The sequence below is a fragment of the Telmatherina bonti genome, assembly GCF_933228915.1.
Source record: "Telmatherina bonti genome assembly, chromosome: 20".
NCBI classification, from domain to species: domain Eukaryota; kingdom Metazoa; phylum Chordata; class Actinopteri; order Atheriniformes; family Telmatherinidae; genus Telmatherina; species Telmatherina bonti.
In genome coordinates, this window is record NC_136618.1 from 25,095,839 (window position 1) to 25,115,214 (window position 19,376).

At 37.7% G+C, this 19,376-nt stretch overlaps 1 protein-coding gene across 1 annotated transcript in view; it reads left to right on the top strand.

The window, feature by feature from the left end:
* The window catches only part of LOC306770617 (cadherin-18), a gene marked incomplete at both ends in the record, with an annotated part of 95,551 nt that overhangs the window by 13,511 nt on the left and 62,664 nt on the right, over positions 1–19,376 (top strand). Inside the window, 2 exons of the mRNA XM_079259504.1 lie at positions 4,097–4,391; positions 9,955–10,074. Of these exons, the coding sequence (XP_079115630.1) occupies positions 4,097–4,391; positions 9,955–10,074 (415 nt within the window). The remainder of the gene's footprint in view (positions 1–4,096; positions 4,392–9,954; positions 10,075–19,376) is intronic.

Consider the following 19,376-nt stretch of genomic DNA (forward strand, 5'->3'; position numbering starts at 1 on the left):
CATTTATGTTGGCTCTTTTTTTTTTTTTTTTCTTTTTAATATGACTGAGCAGAAAAAAAAGCCACCATATTGAGAATTTTCTTATCTATGACTGATGCTGCTGTCTCACCTTTGCAAATGTCACAGCAGTCGAGTAAACTCAGCAAATGAGTCAGCTTTGGTTGTAGATGTCATTCATTGCCTCAAATGTTAAGCCATTTTATTGAGATGTGATTACTTACTTTTATTAACTTGCCATTTGGAATTAATTTGGTTGTTTTAATTATTACTGTCATTATCACTTCTTCTCTTCTTCTCTCCAGATTTTTGTACAATATTTTGATATCTTTTATGATCTATTCATTAAGCTTGTGTGTCTTAGGACCTCCAACGAATTGAATAAATCCTGTTTGATGCTAGACTATGGTAGGCTTTGCAATTGAAAGGTGTTTTCACATGTCACAGTTCTGAGTCTACAGAGATGCAATTCTACCACCAGTGCTGCCAGTATATGTGAATCCACAGCAACATGGATTGTGATGTTTTATTCATGAGCTGAAATGAAATTGTTTAAATAACGATATTACCACAGTGCCCTGCTTTCGAAATTCACTCCATTGTAAAAAATGTTTATAAAGTTTAAAAACTTCAACCCAGCTGAGCTGCTGCATGAAAGTCTTAATCCTCTTGGTATCAATTATGGCTGAACCAATGGTTTCATTCCCCCTGATTCCTCTGAGCCCTGGTGAGAAAAACAGCAACGCTCTTCCATCTCTTACCATCTTGTAAGGATTTCCTCCGAACCTTTAATCTCAGAAGATGCATTTATACAAGGATGTTTTGGCATAGTTAAGCTTGAGAGAGGAATGCTGAATAATGTGATGTCAGAGTTAGATGTTGGTGCTTTCTGGAGGGGAAGCGCTGTGCTGAGACCGCCACGCTGTGCTGCTGAACTTAATTATACGCAAAGAGTAGATGTACATCATACCTTAATCCAATTCATGACAGGCTTATGTCTTATTTCACAGCTCTGCTGGATTTTTTCTTTGCTAATTCCTATGTATTATTGATCATTAATAGGGATGCATATGACCAATTGACTTGTTGAAGGCACGTAAAATCAACTGCTTTCTTTTGTTTTATGGAGCGTTAGCTGTAAGTCCATTAACACTAGAATTGCAATATGAAAACACTAATGGAAACAGGGCTGCATAGTGGCATAGTGGTTAGCACTGTGGCCTCACAGCAAGAAGGTCGCTTGTTCAATCCTTGGCTGGGGAAAGGTTTGGTCAGTGGCCTTTCTGTGTGGAGTTTGCATGTTCTCCCTGTGTATGCGTGGGTTCTCTCCAGGTACTCCGGCTTCCTCCCACCATCCAAAGACATGCATGTTAGGTTAATTGGTTACTCAAAATTGCCCCTAGGAGTGAGTGTGAGCATGAATGGTTGTTTGTCTCTGTGTGGTCCTGCGATGGACTGGCGAGCTGTCCAGGGTGTACCCTGCCTTTCGCCCAAAGCCAGCTGGAATAGGCTCCAGCTTCCCCATGACCCTGAATTGGATAAAGCAGTTTGGAAAATGAATGAATGAGTAATGGAAACAGTACAATTAAAAAAAAAAAAAAAAACTCAGATATTACAAAAAACTTTTACGGTCTCTTGAGGAGGTTTTCCAGTTTCAATATAGACATATGTTGCAAAAGTGTAGTGAAAATGCTTTTTTCCCACATTTACGTGTCCACGTGGTGTAGAGCAGACAACAGTAAAATGCTGAGTTTTACAAGTAACAATGAAAAGAGAGAAAATTGGTTCTGGAAAGCTATGCAAATATTTGGCAGCAAGAAGAAAACCCTGAAATTATGCCATGTTGCAACCTTGCATGCCGCAATTCTTGTAAAATCTCATCAACCGGACAAGATTATACGAGAACAGCAGCTTATGTGCTTAACACAGTTTAATGGGAACACCTGCAAATTACAGTTGTAGTTTGTCAATATTTTACAAATATTACTTTCATTTTTTTTTAAAACCTGTAATGGAAGCACAGCTTTTGCGGCAGAAGGAGAGAGAGAGAGAGTTTGGTGGTCTGATTCAGTGCAGGTTGGCGTTTTGGCCCGTTTTTGCTCAACACAAAAGACAGATATGCAAAAAGACACACAGTTCTGTCTGTCTCCTTTATTTTACATTTATACTGCATTATTCATTCTTGGGGGATCTGTTGTTTAATGCAGCAACCAAAGCCATACCTCTGAAATTGTAGGGGCAGTGTTGAGCAGTGTAGCTGTCATGTGACCAGCAGAAGAAACAAACCAGAGGACTGGAAAGCAGAAAAAGACGACAACGAGGATTTTTTTAAAGAAAATCTCTGTGTATGTGTTGGCCAGTAGCAAAAACGTTATAGTGGTGCATTGCTTCCACCATGCCTTGTGTGAACCTGACATCAGTATGTGGACGTGAACTTTGATTGCAGCATAATGCAACATTGCCCACTAGCAGATCAATTGACTATCAGCCAAGGAAACATAAAATATGCACGTGAGCATAGAAGATATGACTGTTTGAAACGGACATACATATCATGTACATAAGGGAGCATAAATGGGCCTTTAGGGTGGTTGGAGCAGAGAGAGTTAGCTGTGGGAAACTGCCTGTTTAGTGGTGAATGTTCGGTTTTTACTACAAGCTTTATCAATAAATACAACAGCTCTTCTTGTTAAAGCACGGTCCTGTGTCTGCTTTACCACCTCTGTGCAAAGTGAAGGGAGTTAACTCCGGAGCTAGGTGCAGCTTGAGCCCAGGAGGAATCACCTCACCGACCTCATTTTGGAGGTGGAATCTGGGAAGTTGAATAGCTTCTTTTAGTTGAAGTTTTCACTGAATGTGGAAGTAACAGACCAGAGCAGCGTGGTTACTAAACCATCATAAAAATGTTGCGCTTCAGGAGCAAAAAGACCAGACAGAAAAATGAGGAAAAATAATGTGTTGTCATAACTGAAAACTCCTGTGGGCATGGTGGTTAGTTAAACTGGCATTGACTCTGCCCTATAGAGAGCCTGTTGATGCAACTGGCCCGGGTTTAATCTCAGTGTCTCTGTGACCCACTTTCTCATCCACCTATATTGTACAAGAAGACGAGAGCCCACGGAATGTTTAAATTAAAGAAAAAAGATTTAAAAAAAATACTTGTGTGGAGCACAGATTTTACAAAAAAATGTTTTGCAGGCACTGTACAACATCCCTTTGCAGCCGAAACACTTTTCATTACATCATCGATGATGTCAGAACTAATTGACTAATCAATTTTTACAGTGCTGACTGGTCAAATTGAAGAATGACTAAAAACGTCCCTCTGTAGTTGTTAATCTAAAATACATTATACAGTCATAAGAGAAGTTCAGGACCATTCATAGTCAGAGACTCGATTTGCTGTTTTTTTTTTCTCTTTGTTTGTTTGTTTGTTTTACTTAAAAAAACAAACAAAAATAAACATGTGTATAATTAAACAGTTATTCTGATTTCTCAGCAGATGAAAATAGATTATGTTTGGTGCACAGCTTTCAATAAAAAAAAACAGTTACTGATCCTAAACTGGGCTGCACAGTGGCTTAATGCTTCGCATCGTAGCCTCACAATAATAATGTTGCAGGTTTGAGCCTCATCTTTGGAGGGGGGCTGTTGGAACAGTGGCCTTTCTGTGTTGGGTGCATGTTCTCCCCATGTATGCATGGGTTCACTCCAGGTAATCTAGCTTCCTCTCACCATCCGAAGACATGCACATTAGGTTCATCAATTACTCTAAATTGGCCCTTGGACTAAATGCGAGCATGAATGGTTGTTTGTCTCTCTGTGATAGGCTGGCAACCTGTCCAGGTTGTCTCGCCCAATGGTTGCCTGGATAGTCTCCAGCTTCCCTGTTACCCTTAATTGGACCAAGCTGCAAGGGAAATTTTAGGATGGATAATCCTAAAATTTCCCTTGCAGCTTTTTTTTTTATATAGCAGTGCACTTTTATATCTTTATACATTTTCCATCAGAAATTTGAAACCATCTACCATGGTGAAGAAGTTTTGGCAGCGTTCCTTTTTACTGCATTCTTACACCGTCTTTCTGGTTTTCCTTGCAGCTTCACTCAAACTCGGATAAAGGCGATGGATCTGTCAGGTACATTCTGAGCGGAGAGGGAGCTGGGACTATATTTATCATTGATGAAGTGACAGGAGATATTCATGCCACCAAGAGTCTGGATCGGGAAAGGAAAACACATTATGTCTTGCATGCACAAGCACTGGACCGCTACACAGAGGAGGCCCTGGAACCAAAGTCGGAATTCATCATCAAAGTACAAGACATCAATGACAATGCACCTACATTTCCAGATGGACCCTTTGTAGCTACGGTGCCTGAGATGTCTGAAATGGGTAAGTAGTGTTGTTAGCTTATCACTCCTTACTGTCACTGATTTGGAAGAATTTATATGTTGTTTATATATATATATATATATATATATATATATATATATATATATATATATATATATATATATATATATATATATATTTTTTTTTTTTTTTTTTAGATTTTTTCTGTGTATGATGCAGAAATATTCCTAACCAAACTCCAGAGAAGAACTGCGATCAAACATTTATTAGGCTGTGCAGAGTTGCGGTTTGTCCTTTTTGTTATAATGTTCTCCAGCATGTTTGATCTTCTGTAAGCCAGCCGAGTCCTCTTTTTCATCCTTTTTCTCTGGTTCGCTGTGATGGTTTCCCTCCCGGGTGGGCAGGTCTTTAGAAAGCACTCAATAGTGCCTCCACAGCAATCCCTGCCATTGAGACTATGGACTCTCCCGCATCATGGAGGAAAGTAAAGCCTCTATCCACCTCCACTGAGACCGCTTCTCCTTGCATGCCCAGCATCATGTGGGGAGCATCTATGTTTTATTTCTTTGTTCTCCAGTTCTTTTTTTAGCAGGATGGAACAAAAGCCACCCTTTCCTCAGTCCAGTGCGTTCTGCCTCACGGCACCGTGGCTCATAAGTATGCTCTAATATTTCAAAAAGATATGTCGGTTGTCCAAACGGTGGCCAAACTGCTGTCAGAGTGATTTTGCTCCAAATATAATAGAAGATAGTCGTGTTATGGCTCTGGCGGTTTGCTGCACACATCCCATTTATTTCTGTCTGTGTGCAAAGACCACCGGACAAGAATGCAAAGGAAAAGAACTTCATGAGCTCAAGGCAAAGCACTAATTAAACATGCAGAGGCTAATAGACCTATAGAAACATTCTTTATAAACAGTCAATGTTTCTGACTGAATTTATCAATATGCATGAAGTGAATCCAGACATATGCGCAGCTTTGCTTGGTATTGTGATAATGTCTAATATAGTTATCTAACAAATGTGTTGAATAATTGCCACATAATATGGAACATCTTCAGTGTCATTTAAAGGAAGATTGATTACTTAATTGCTTAATTGAATTCATCCAAGAAACAATAATTGATTTTGAATATTTAAAATGTATTTCTTCATGAATGTATATCGGGAAAAAGTATAATTTCAGGATAATTTATGGATTGGCATATTCCATTGAGTTCTAAGAAGACTTGATTTTTTTTTTTTAAGTTTTGTGGTGAACTTTATCTTCAGTTGCACTAAAAGAATCAGTCCCAATTGACAGCCCAAAGGATGAAATCAAGCACTGTGGAAGGGAAAATAATTAAGCTCATTCCATTTTTTTCTTCCCGCCCCATCTTTTGCTCTTGTCCATTAAAGTAATTCCTCTTTGGTTGGGTGTCTGCAGCATCAAATCGGCTGTAACAATCAACTGTCCTCACACTTCAGAGCACAAGTCCTCCACCCCCACCCCACTTTTGTCAATACTGGAGCTCCCAAGTGTAGGAGGAGGCTGTCTTGAAGTGTGGTAGATAATTGGTAGTGATGTTCTTTTTCCTGTCTTAATTGATTAGCTTGGTCCATGCCAGGTAGTTCGACTGCCTCGTCCATGCTACTTGTTGGCACAGTCACATTTTTGAGTGCTATATGAATTGTTCTCAAAGTAACTTCTGGAGAAATCATGGTTTAAATTATTTTTTTGAATTAAAATATTTTTTAAAGTGTAACAGAGGATGCCATTTGTTTAGAGCAACCGTTAATATAACTTTTTGGAAAGTTTTGTTGAGCAAAATTCCTTGAAGTTTTATCATTAAAATGGAAGGATTTCACAATAATCATAAAATTCAAATGGCATTTGAAATAATTAACATATTCATCCATGTTTTTTCTCTCTTTTTTTTTTTTAGATTTCAGATATGATGATGATAAAAGCAGGCCTTTCCGCTGACATTTTGTACCATCACATTACTTCACCACATGAAGTCTCATCCAGCATTTCATTTTATTTGCAGGTTTAATCTTTTCATTACATTTTGTCACAAATAAGCAAGTAGAAGAAAAATAGCAAAGAGCCCTGATTCAGGCTGAAGACCAACTTCGAGCTTGATGAAAGTGGATTATGGGCTCTGGTGTTAGCAATGAATCCAGCAAGGTCAAATGAGCCAGGTGAATTGAAACTTAAATTATATAACAAAAGAGGATATAAAATGGGGCACACTGCAGCTACATCCATAAAGAAAAGAAAGATCTGTACATAAAGAACCAGATCCAAAACTTTTATAAGAAATTCAGAGCAATTTCTGGAAAGCCTTCTCTTATAACCCACTGATCCCACACCAAGATGCTGACTCAGCTACACCTTTTTCAAGGCTGTGGGAATTTTTTTTTTTTTTTTTTTCTTTCTCAAATTGATTGCATTTTAGTTTGAGAACAAACACTTTTGTTGCAAATATAAGTACCACATATGGACAGTATCAACGAGGCTCACTTGGAAGCATTGTTAACATACCATTTGGTGTCAAACCACATAAAGGAAAAAAATAATTCATTAAAAAAAATGTTAAAAGACATTATTAAATAAAAGTATTCTAAGATTTAGTATGCAACTACTCCAAAAGTAACTTCCTGATAAAGGACATTGATAGCAAATAATAATCAGGTTTTGTTAATCCATTTGCATTGTCAGCTCAGGGTAAACTTTAAAGCCACCATCAAAAATGGAGATTTTTACTTCCATTAAATCAAAATTGGAATGTCAAGAGTAAACAAGAGCCTCATGGCCATGAGTCAGTAATGGTGATGTTGTTGAACCTGTTCTAAAAATTCCCTGCAGGTCGATCAAATTTGTTGCAACAGGAATGAAGCTGTACAAATACATTACTGAACATCCTTTTAACTCTGAAATGTGCTGGACTTCAGGTATTATTTTGCAACAGATAGAGTTATAAAAGGCAAAAGTGCACCAAGAGTTTATGTGTAACTTATAAGTCAATTTGTTATTAAGTAAAACCTGCAAATATTTGAAAAAACATTTTTTCAACAGTGCTTGTCAAAATATCTTTAAAGGTGATGTCCAGCAAAAGCAGCCACACACATTTAACAGGCAAACCTAAATAACTCTGCGATCCTAATAAATACAACCAGATTATTTAATGAAGCTGTAATGATGTTAAAGCTGTGAATAAGCAGTACATTTAAAGTACTTTAACACTTATGTTGAAGTACATGGTGAGCAAAAGCCAAGCACATTTTAGAGTCCATCAGAAGTGCATAATAAATGTATTTTTTCTCATCAGAATATGCAGCATGAACCTGTACTACAGTTTCAAACACACACAGAAAAGTGCAATTAATCTGTCGTCATAGTATGTATAAGTAGAAATAGTTATACAAGGCCAAAGATGAGCTTTTTATTTATTCACATATACTTCTATATACAGTTAAAGTTATGGTTCAACGCTTAAATCATATAGCAATTAGCTTTACTTATTTGATGCCAGCCCAGCTTCCAAAGTAATCACTGGATTGATGAACGGCTGATAAAATTGTGACTACAGGGTCGATAGCAATTCAGATACATAAGCATGCTGGTGGGTTCATGGTTTATTATGGCTGACATTACACACTGCTCCAATGCATTTCAAAGAAAATAAAAAAAAAAACAAAAAAACATTAAAGCGGGTGAGACTTATTGAAGTTTCATTCTTTAATTTTCAAGGGAACACCACAAAGAAGGTGTCCAGAAGATGCATCATACCGCTCATGTCTCTAATCACACTACAATGCTTATATACTGTATACACCAGAGCATTAAATAAGCCTGGACTGCAATTACAATGCACTCATCATGCAATTATAATGGGTCAATGAAGCCTGTAATGCCATTTGAGCAACACTTGAAGTGTAAAATTGAACCGCAGTGGCTTTTACACTGAATAGCTAAATAAAAGTGAGGATCGGTCTGAGCTTTCAAATCATTTGTCTTTGTTTTTGTCATCTTCTACAATGGAAACATAAAGCAACAGTGGTGCCCTTTTCTAGTTTACTCATCAGCTTATGTTTGACAAACTGCATACTACAGTCAGCTTTTATGATTCAGCATCTATGGATTTATGAATGTGCTTTCATAAATTGACAGATATTACATCTGTGAAAATGTGAAATATATCACAAACCAGAAACAGGATAGCTTGGAAGGTCAATTTTCTTCTTTTGCACTGCAAAATTTTCATTTTTCTTATGATATTGTATCAAATCATCATTTATTGATGTCTTTATTTGATACTACCACATTTAAACCTAAAGAATAAAGCTAAAATAATACATTTAATTGGCAAAATAATGTTTTATGAAACAAAATATCACCACAATAAATAATTAAAGAGTTTAAAAATGGAAAATTTCTAAAAAAAAAAAAAACCCAAAAAAACCATTTGCTTTTGTTGTTATTATATAATGTTGAACAGCTTTTTTTGTTTGTTTGTTTATTTCTTATATGTATATTACCAAACTGTTAACTGTAATGTATTTTCTTACCTTTTTACACTGCAGCTATACAACTATATACAAGTCGTAGCCAGTGCGGATCATATCTCAACTCCTGATGTTCCTTATTTTGCAGCTTTTCTACACCGAGCACTAACTCCTTTCAGAACTCTGCTCTACCTTTGCATTACACGCCACCTGCTGTGGTCTGCCTCCTTCCACCTGCTTTGCTGGTTGTTACTCCTCGATAAATTCGCTCCACATTTCTCCGCAAGCTGCAACAGAAACTTCCTTTGAGCTATTTGGGTGCCAGTTCACTTCTTGAAAATAATTCTGGCATTCATTCCGGCACTGTCTAGTATGTTATGAATAACAGCAATGATTCACCGCAGTCTACTTAACTAACTAGTTATAACTCTGTTTATTGGACGACCACATTTGAAAAGAAGAAAGTAAAATGCAACACATACAAAATACAATGCAACTAAATTTTTCATTACTGAAATACAGCAATGAGTTATATCTGCTTATCGGCCTTTATAGAATACTTTATTGCCGTCTGATGCAGCATGTCAGAAAAGTAATACTATAACAGAGCAAGATGTTGTGTCGACCAAATAAATTAGCCAGTTTAGACTTCTCCAATTTGTGTATTTTACACTTTATCTGAACCGTATTACTCAGTCTTTGTAATGTGTAATTATTTTGTACAATGCTTATGCAAAGAATGTAAAAAAAGTATTTTATATTTTGTCATGCATTTTGTCTAAAAAGTCCATTGTTACCAAAAACAAGACAATCTATGCAATGCCAACATTTCACATTTGCCTCTTTCCGTAGATTAAATAAAGTGACTCTTCTTAGACGCGTTCATCATTTCCAGTGTTTGTCTTTTCCCAGATCTGCAATCTTATTTTGAGATTCTGTGCGCTGTGACCCGGCTTAGATCTCTACCAGACAACAGACCTGGTTGCTAGGAGATATCTAGCACCAACCAAAATGCACAATTGCATATCAGTGTACCTGTGTAACATTTAAAAAAAAACCTTTGAGGCAGACACAGGTATCAGGCAATGAATTTTGCTCTTTCATTCTTTTAGGCACATCTGTGCTGCAAGTAACAGCCACCGATGCTGATGACCCCACTTATGGAAACAGCGCCAGGATAGTCTACAGTATTCTGCAAGGACAGCCATATTTCTCTGTGGATCCCAAAACAGGTGAAGTATCACCGCATGCTTTGGAAAAAAAAAAAAAACTGTTCTCCATTTTGCAAGCTTGTGGGCATTATCATTAGAGTTCTAAGCAGGACTGACGTCGTTGATGTCTGCTGTGTTGTTCATGCTGACAAAGCTTTGCATCACCGAGTCTCTTGCACTGAACATTCTGCTCTATTTTTGCAGCATGTTTGACATCATAAAAGCTAAAGCAGCCAGAGCCGAGCTATGGACTACTCATACAGCTGCTTCTTTTGTTGAGCACGCAACCTTTTCTTTGTGGTCCAAAAGTAACTCCACTGAGGTGAAAGGAGTCATAAGAGCCATTGTTTCTTCCCTTTTAAAAGAAGGGAGGGGTCCAAACAGTGCTTGATATTTTAAAGTCCATCTTTTGTTTGAGAGGCTTCTTCCAGAAGCTATTAAATGTTAATAAACCTTCTAAAGTGCAATACACATAACTTTTATACAATGTGAAAAACATGATGTTGAGAGAGTGTGTAGGTCTGTTTATTTCTGATGTTTCCTGTGTCTCACACAGGCGCGCGTCCTGCAGGTGCTCATGCGTATAAAGTTTCCCATGCCTGTCTCTGTGGCTGCCACTGCCGGTGACCATGAACAGCAATTCTCTTGTATGATTTGATTCATTGCTAACTGGAACAGCTACCGGTCCCTTTGAGACCGCACCGCCCATGTAAAACAAGAATTCTACGCTGAATGGGCAACAGAAATGAATTGCTGAATATTTTGATTTTTACCTCGAGGGAAAAGGCAGTTGGGGATTGATGGAACAATTTCACAGCTGTGCTGTGAATCAAAAGTAACGCTGTTTTTTTTGGGTTTTTTTTTTTTTTTTTTTGGATGAAATCAGGAACTTTTCACGCACTGAACGTTTTTGTTGATTAGATCGATTTCAAATGATGTCTTGATTCTAGAAAATATTTGTTATCCAGTGATTTTTCTTCATTTTTTTTTCTTTTTTTTGATGAGAACTGTGTTTTAGGAGAGCTCAGATTGCATACTTTGCTTGAGCTGACTCGGCATCTTGTCTGCATTGTAATTGGGCGTGGGGCGTGCAGAGTATAGGGATGTGATCGAAGGCCCAGCCAGCTGCACTCTCCACACAGCACTATTCCACCCACACATATTAATTTATACAAGTAAGCTGTTGTATTTGCCACTGGCAAACCACACTCTTGCCTAAAATTAGGACAAGGACCTCCAGTGGTCAGTGGAAAACATGCACACAAAGGGAGCTGCACTTGGATGTGATCTTGAATATGCTAAGCCCGAGTCCTAAAGCAGTTTTGCTGGCATGCCGCCACATTCGAGCACCTCACAGGGGAGATGAAGCGGCTCTTTCAACTGCCTCGCAGTGCATTAGCTCGCTTACTCTTCCTTATATCCACATGTACCTAGATCCCATTATGCTTAAACTGCAGCTACACCGTCGTGACAAGCTTGCATATTTGCCGCAGCATTAGAAGAACACATCGACACAAACAAGAAAACGCTCCTTGCCTTTCGAGCCTACTATGGCTTCCTGATACACAGGCAGAGTTTATGAGTCCCATGAGATAGGGGAAAGATCACTTAAGGACAAAGAGTAATAAGGGCATTAACCTGGCACATATGGTGTTGAAGGAGTTTGTAAAGGATTGTCTAAGGCTTGACCCAATTTCTCAGCAGGACATAATGTGAACAGTTTTACCAGTATTTTTGTTCCTGACTTGGTGGGGCTTGGTAACATCATCTCAAACATCACAACTACAAAAATGACAGTCTGTATCCTGGGAAATTGCATCAAAGTAAACTGACCACAGTTATAGTAAAATGCATTTTTTTGTCCTCAGAAGTGGGCAAAACACAGAAGCTGCCTTTGCAAAGCAATCATGAACTGTTGTTTCAGCTCTAAGTAGCACTTTCTAAATATCTAATTAAGTATTCGTAATGCCTCGCAGCTGTTAAATGAAGTTAAATGACTACCTCAATGTCCCTCATTAAGCTAAAGAGTACCTGTGGATGCCGTAATAACCTGCTATATATTTATGCTGTCTGTAAATTAAAATGCTGCATTGTTGTATTGCAAAGAGTTTGATGCCTTTATTGTGAAAGTAATGCATTTTGACTAGTTTTTTAGAGGTTTTTGGAAATCCAGTGTTCATTCAGTAATTCTGTCAAAAACCTGCAGTCATTTATGAATGTCCCTAAGAACAATGTTTGTTTAAAATCAAGGATATTTTGTTGCTGTTTTTCTTTCAGAAATACCTAACCAGACATCAAGCCGCCTCGGAAAATGGTTCATGATTACAGTTAGATGTGAAAAAGAAAGAAAAACACTGAAAGTGAATGCAGCATTATAGTGCTCATCACTTTGTTTATCTGCTGGAGACACACTGTCTTCAAATATAATCACTATAATCCTTGAAATTTATAGTCTTTCACCTCATTCTGAAAAAAAGGACGGTGGCTTATACCTGATGACTTGCTATGCTGTTTTTTAAGGTAGAGGGATTTAATTGATGTCAAAGTTGATGCACCTTTGAGCTGACAGCCAGTGTAATCACAGAGTCAAATCTACATTTGCATTTGGAAAAGAGTGATGTGCACTTAAAAATACCAACACTGTTGTCACTTATTTAAGTCCTCAACCCTGGCTTGCTAATTAGGCAGAATTGCTCCCTCAATTTTGACCAGTATGACTATGCATAGGTAGCATAACTAATATAGGTGTCTGATTATACTATTAAATGAGCAACAAATTTAGAAAGAAGTATTAAAATTTATTATTTATTTTAAAAAAATCATTTTTATAAATACTTTCTTGTAACCTGACCTAAAACAGCCATTTGAACTGTTTAGACTGATTGGGAGCAGTTTTCCTAGTAAACACTAGACAATATGCTTTTGTCCCAATTCGATTCCATTCCAATTTGTTGGGTGCCCATTCGATTTAAATTGTGATTCTCACAATTCTTCGATATTGCTGATTTTTGTAGATTAAAAACAAAAAAAAAATGTACAAAACTTTTTTTTTTTTTTTTGTTTTGCTCATCATTTTTCTTGGTTTCAATTAGGAAAAAACAACACAGTTGCCAAACCATCATTCTGCTGCTATAATTCCAAAGAAGAAAAGTAAAAAGATCAATAAAAACAATAAAAATTACTAAAATTTTATAGTGGATTATTTTCATTTATTTGAAAAAAAAATAGATTTTTATAATTGTGAAGCAAAAAATCCCAAATTTTGATTTTCTGATTCGATTTTCCCACCTCTAGTAAACACTAAATATTTTAGAAAAAGGTCTTGACAGCTTCTATCAGATTTGTTCTGTAGTTACTCTCCACACAAACACAGTGGGACATTTTCTGCTAAAGATCCACTATCAGGCGGTGCACGGTGGCATAGTGGTGAGAATGGTGGACGTGCACATTAGGTTAATTGGTTCCTCTAACTTGTCCCGAGAAGTGGTTATTTGTCACACCGTGTTGGCCCTGTCCAGGATGTATCCTGCCTCTCACCCAATGACTGCTGGGATAGATTTCAGCCTCTCTGCAACCTTGAATTGTACTAGATGGTTAAGAAAATGGATGGATGGATGGATGGATGGAGATCCACTACTACTCCTGAGACAGGAGTCTCAGGAAAATATAAAAACAGTAGCTGAGGTTCCTTAACACTAGAACTATATGAACATTTTTGTAGGAGCTAATAACACCTCATCATCTGTCTGTTCTAATGTAAATTCATAAGAGGAAAAGTTTACTCATCGTGCATCCTGCTTGCTGAGCCACCCCGAAGAACCCCCTCTTCCAGTTTCCACTTTCAGATCAGGTGCGTGTTGATCCGCTGAAGGCACTGAAAGAATTCTATGTGTAATAGATAAATATAATCTCGGAGCATATCTGCGCCATCAGATCTCTGGACTGGCAAATGACATCACTGCCTGCAATCAGCTATTAGACGGCAGTGAGAAATGAGTCTTATTTTACTTATCTGTATAATTAAGTAAAACAATTTTGGGCTGGGAATAAAAGTTCCATTTGGTTTCATACTGTCTACTTTTATCCTGGAAAGGCTCTGGCTTTACATCATTGTTTTCCAGTTCCTCAGTCCAAAAACATGCTAAAAAGACAGATGTAAGTGTGTAAAATGTGTTTGCATTGTGATGAATTGGTTACTTGTTCTAGGTGTACCCTCCTCATTGCTCGATGATAGCTGATAGACTCCAGCTCCACCTGACCTTGTACAGGACAGAGCACAGATAATAAGGCTGATTGGGATGAAATGCTCGCAAAATAAATGATCTTCTTTAAACAGAGCTAAACCCGAGGACTCCTTTTCTCATGCTTCATAACTCAACCTCTAAAATTTGATCACTGCATCAAATCTGAGGGGATGAAATGGCTTTGCACAACTATCCACTAGCAGCCCCAACAGTCTATTTTTAGATAAGCCATCTCAATGTGGCGTAATGTTATTCATGGATTAATAATCATAATTCCAAATTATGATCATTTAGATTCACATTTGATGCACAACTCTTGGAAGCAGACATATATTCTGCAGCATTGCTTCATTTCATGTTACAACACCATTAGATAGGAAATAGTTTCACTGCGTGAGGATTAAACGTCTGCTATTGCATTATTTGAAAGTATATTCCTGACTAGCTAAGGATGTCACAAATAGAGCTTTTCTTGCTATGAATATTGTAAAATAAAAAAATAACAACTTTACCATCAACACAATGACTATTCATTTATTAATTTCACAACCTGTGATTGACTGACGAGCTGTCCATGGTGTGCCCCGCCTTCCGCCCAAAGACCGCTGGGATAGGCTCCAGTTTCCCCGCAACCCTTCATTGGACTTCACAGTTAGGATAATGAATGAATTATTTTACAAAACTTTAAATGTGTAAAATCCCATCAACACACCATTTATGTCTTGGAAGTTTTAGTATCACTTTCTTTAGATGCCAACATAAAATCTTCCAAAAGAACAATAAAAACATTCTATATAGTAGCAATAGTTTTCTTTCAGACAACCTTTAACCTAACAGACTTCTGTCCGTAAACTACATAATAAAAACTTTTTGAACATTTCTTTGGAAACTGACAAGAAAATTTAGAAACACAGGATGAAAAAAAAACCAAAACAAAACATGTTGCTGGCTTTAGATTTCAAGCTGCCGTTTATCAAAAAAGCCGCTGTTGGAGACAAATGCTGGAACTGTGAACATGGACAAAGAAAACAAGATGTCTGAAATTAAATATTGTTTCTTCCAGACTGTTGCACACTGACGACTAAAAGGCATCGACGTCGTGTCGACTCAGTTATGTCTGAATGGTAAAACTCTGTTTAAAAGATGTTTTTCATATTTATGTCATCTCTAGGATGCAATGTTCAATGAACGCTGGTGAACTCATTGTGCTATAAGCTCAGCCAGAATCATACATAATTACACATGACAAGATGATTTAATTTCAGGGTTACGTGAGGTAAACATTAGCATCATTTACCAAAACTACAGAGAACTTGCTTTTACTCAAGCATAAAAAGCTTTTCTGCAGCACACAAACTCTTTATTTGTCCTTTTTCTTTTTTAGAAATGACTTAGAGTGCTAAAAAAACTACAGATTTCTGGCTATTTCTGACCTTGGAAGATATCTTCACACGACTAAGAGTATTTTAAAGTTGGACTGTGGGAGTGTGATTACAACAGGATATGGTTTGGATCATGCGCTGCCTCCTTTAGACAGTGCTTGTTTACAGCACATCTAAGATGACAGACAAGCTTGCTTTTGATGTTGATTGTTAATGCATCAGCGTCAATACAAATCTGTCTACTCACAACTCTTCGTAATATCAGTGAAAAAGCAGAGTAGGAGGCAACCACTTGTCTTCCTCATATTCCCATGGGCTAAATTGACCATATTCTCAGTGTTATGAATAATGCTACACCAATTCAGACACTTGTTTTACCTCATATACCTCCTGCACTAGATTTTTTCAGTGCATGTGAGGAATAAGTTATGGTCAAAATGTTATATTTCAAGCAGTGTAGCCAGTTTGACCTTACATATTCTCCCATATTTCATCTTCTGTGATAGCACGAAATAACAAAGTGTTATTGCAAATATTCTTAAAACTCATTTGGAGTTTTTGTTGTTGCTGTACTTTTTAGTTTTTTTTCTTTACACTCAATCCCACCCAAGCAACAAATTGGGGTCAGGGCGCACACAATAAATAGCCTTGCTTGTGGCTCATCACAATCTATCAGTGTGGTGAAAAGATTCTCTGTTCAAAGAGCATTAGAAACAATTTAAGAGGCGAGAGATGACTCATCAGTGTGTTTGGATCACATACTTTGTATAGTACTTGATTTTATTTATATATATATATATATATATATATATATATATATATATATATATATATATAATGTATATATAATACATTATGTTGGCAAAAGTATTTTTTCACCCATCCAAATTTCATTCAGGTGTTCTGATCACTTCCAAGACCACATGTAAATAAAATCAAGCACCGAGGCTTGCAGACTACCTTTGTAAAACAGTGAATTCCACTGTAGTACTGTGAATGGAAACTACCTGTGCATCATCTTGTTGGACCCCAGGAAGATTAGCTGCAGTTTTACGGCAGCTAATGGGGATCCAAATAAAAAGAAAGAAAAAAAGCCCAGTGGTGAAATTCCATTGCCACTAAATACTCCACAGTCGACTATCAGAGGTTTTATGACAAAGCTGAGGCAGTTGAGAACAACACAGCCACAAAGTGGTAGCTATGTAAAAGATAGTGTGCAGACCAACTTTGCAACAGACCACCAAACTTTACAGGGCTTCAGATTAGCTCCACAACAGTCCCCATACAGCGTGGTGGTTGGGTTTAGGATGCAACGGTGTGAAACTGCCATCACTGGACTCTAGAGCCGTGGAAACATTTATCTCTGGAGTGACAAATCATGCTTCTCCATCTGGCAATCTGATGGACAAGTCTGGGTTTGGCGGTTGCCAAGACAATGGTACCTGTCTGTCTGCATTGCGCCATTTGTGAAGTTTGGTGGAAGGGGGTTTATGGTGTGGGGCTTGGCCTCTTAGTTCCAGTGAAAGGAACTCTGAATGCTTCAGTGTACTAAAAGATTTTTGACAATTCCATGTTTCTACGTTCATTGGAACAGTTTGGGGACAGTTCATTCCTGTTCCAGCATGACTGCTCACCAGGGAACAAAGTCCATGAAGGCATGGATGGGCGAGTTTGGTGTGCAAGAGCTTGACTGGCCTGCGCAGGGTCAACAGGACAGAACACACACACATATATATAATATGATATCTGTGTGTGTCGATGTAAACTCTTTGTAACTTGAAAGTGAAATTGACTGATTTATGCATTTATGTTCTTGGTCTCTGTGACTCAAACACACTGTGCAACACCAATACCACGAAAGTGTTAAATAATTTCCACGCCATAGGCTAATTCAGTTGGACATTTTTACATCTAAAATTCAGCTGACAGATGTGCTAATGGCTTAGTACAAAATGACACAGACTTCATTCTAGTTAATAATGAACTCAGAATGACAGGAAAGCAGTTACTTTTTTTCCCCTTGAATGAAAAAAAGCAAATGTTGATGAAAAATGAAAACTGACATCCATGACGTTTTCATGTGAAATTCAGAAGGTGATAGATTTGGGATTAGATTTCATTTGTTCATGAAATGAACATGACAAAGACTGAAAAAAAAGATATACAGCAAGTGCAACTGATACTGATGAGGATGGATGATCTGAGGGGAAAAATGATAGACAGTTGTCATGGCAGAACAGTGTCGAAATCAGACCATCACAACTTGCTGCATGACTGCAGAACGATTAGAGAGATGATGCTGACCTCTGTCCAAACATCACCTGCATTATTGCAAGGGCCAGAACAGGACCATGGAGCAGTGGAAGACAAGGACTTACCTGTTGTATCATTAATCTCATGGACTTTTAAGAATTAAAAAATTGATGCCAACATCCCCAGGCAGGGGCAGCACCAGGAGTTTTGGGGCCTATGAAAGACCCCATTGCAAATTTTAGAAGTTTGTTTTTGCTGCTTCAAGCAGATCAAATAAAATGCTTTTTATGGGAATAATAAAGATTTGTGACTGTATTTGACGGCTGTAATTAAATCACAGTCTACATGTTTAACTAGGCTATTTTCATGTTGATGGTAACCTTCATACAGACAACTGTGGGATACCCATTACAGTCTGTTTTTTTTTCTTTTTATTTCATGCTGATTATTATGTACTAAATAATGTTTTTCAGTTTCTTTAAAAATATGTTTCATTTTATAAATGATTTTGAATGATAAAAACATCCTCAGACTATCTGTAATGATGCTAACTGGCCTGAACACAATGCTGCTCATCTTCTTCCCTGAGACAGGGAGGGGGGCATTGTGATAGGGAGGGACACTGGTACAGGGAGGGCACTGGGACTGAGAGCGACACTAGTATAGAGAGGAGACTGGGACAGGGAGGGGAATCTATTATTTAATATATTAATTAATAATTAATATTAATTTAAATATATACTGCTAAATATTTACAAGCACTAATTAAATGTTGGTTTATTCTGTGAGGTGTGTGGCGTTTTCCTCTCGGCTGGTCTGGTTGTGTCTGAATATTTGTGAATTCTCAGACCTGTGAACGTTCTAAATTATGTGCAGACATGATGGACTTATAGAAACTGGAGACTTCGAGTTTTGTTATTTTAAAAAAGTAAATAAAAAACAATAGTTGTTTTCTGTTTATGAAACAGCCAGTGTTACTTGGGGGTCAAGTGTTTCTGTCCCGCATTTATAAATCCATCCGTCTTGTCCAAACCCGTCGCTGCATGCTAAACATGCACGTGAAGGCCGATTGTTTTTGCCTGATATGTGCATGAGAACAGAGTGAATATGGCAACAACAAATCATGTATGATCACAGTTTACATGCACCGCACAGGCGCAGTTAATGAGCCGCCCCGCAATTACAGAGAACATTTTCAGACCCGGCCCGACCCAACCTGCAGGAAACTTGCAGGAATTGAGGGTCACGGTTCGACCTGCGCTCCAACATCTGACATCATAAATGATTTTATGTTTACAAGCTCAGACACTGAAGAAGACAAAGTGAAATCAGCTGTAGCCTGTAGATTGCTAGCTTATTTTACTGAGCAGCAGGTTAATTTCAACCGATAATAAACTAAACGACTCTTGCAAACTGCTGCTGATGGAACCGATGTGCTCCGACG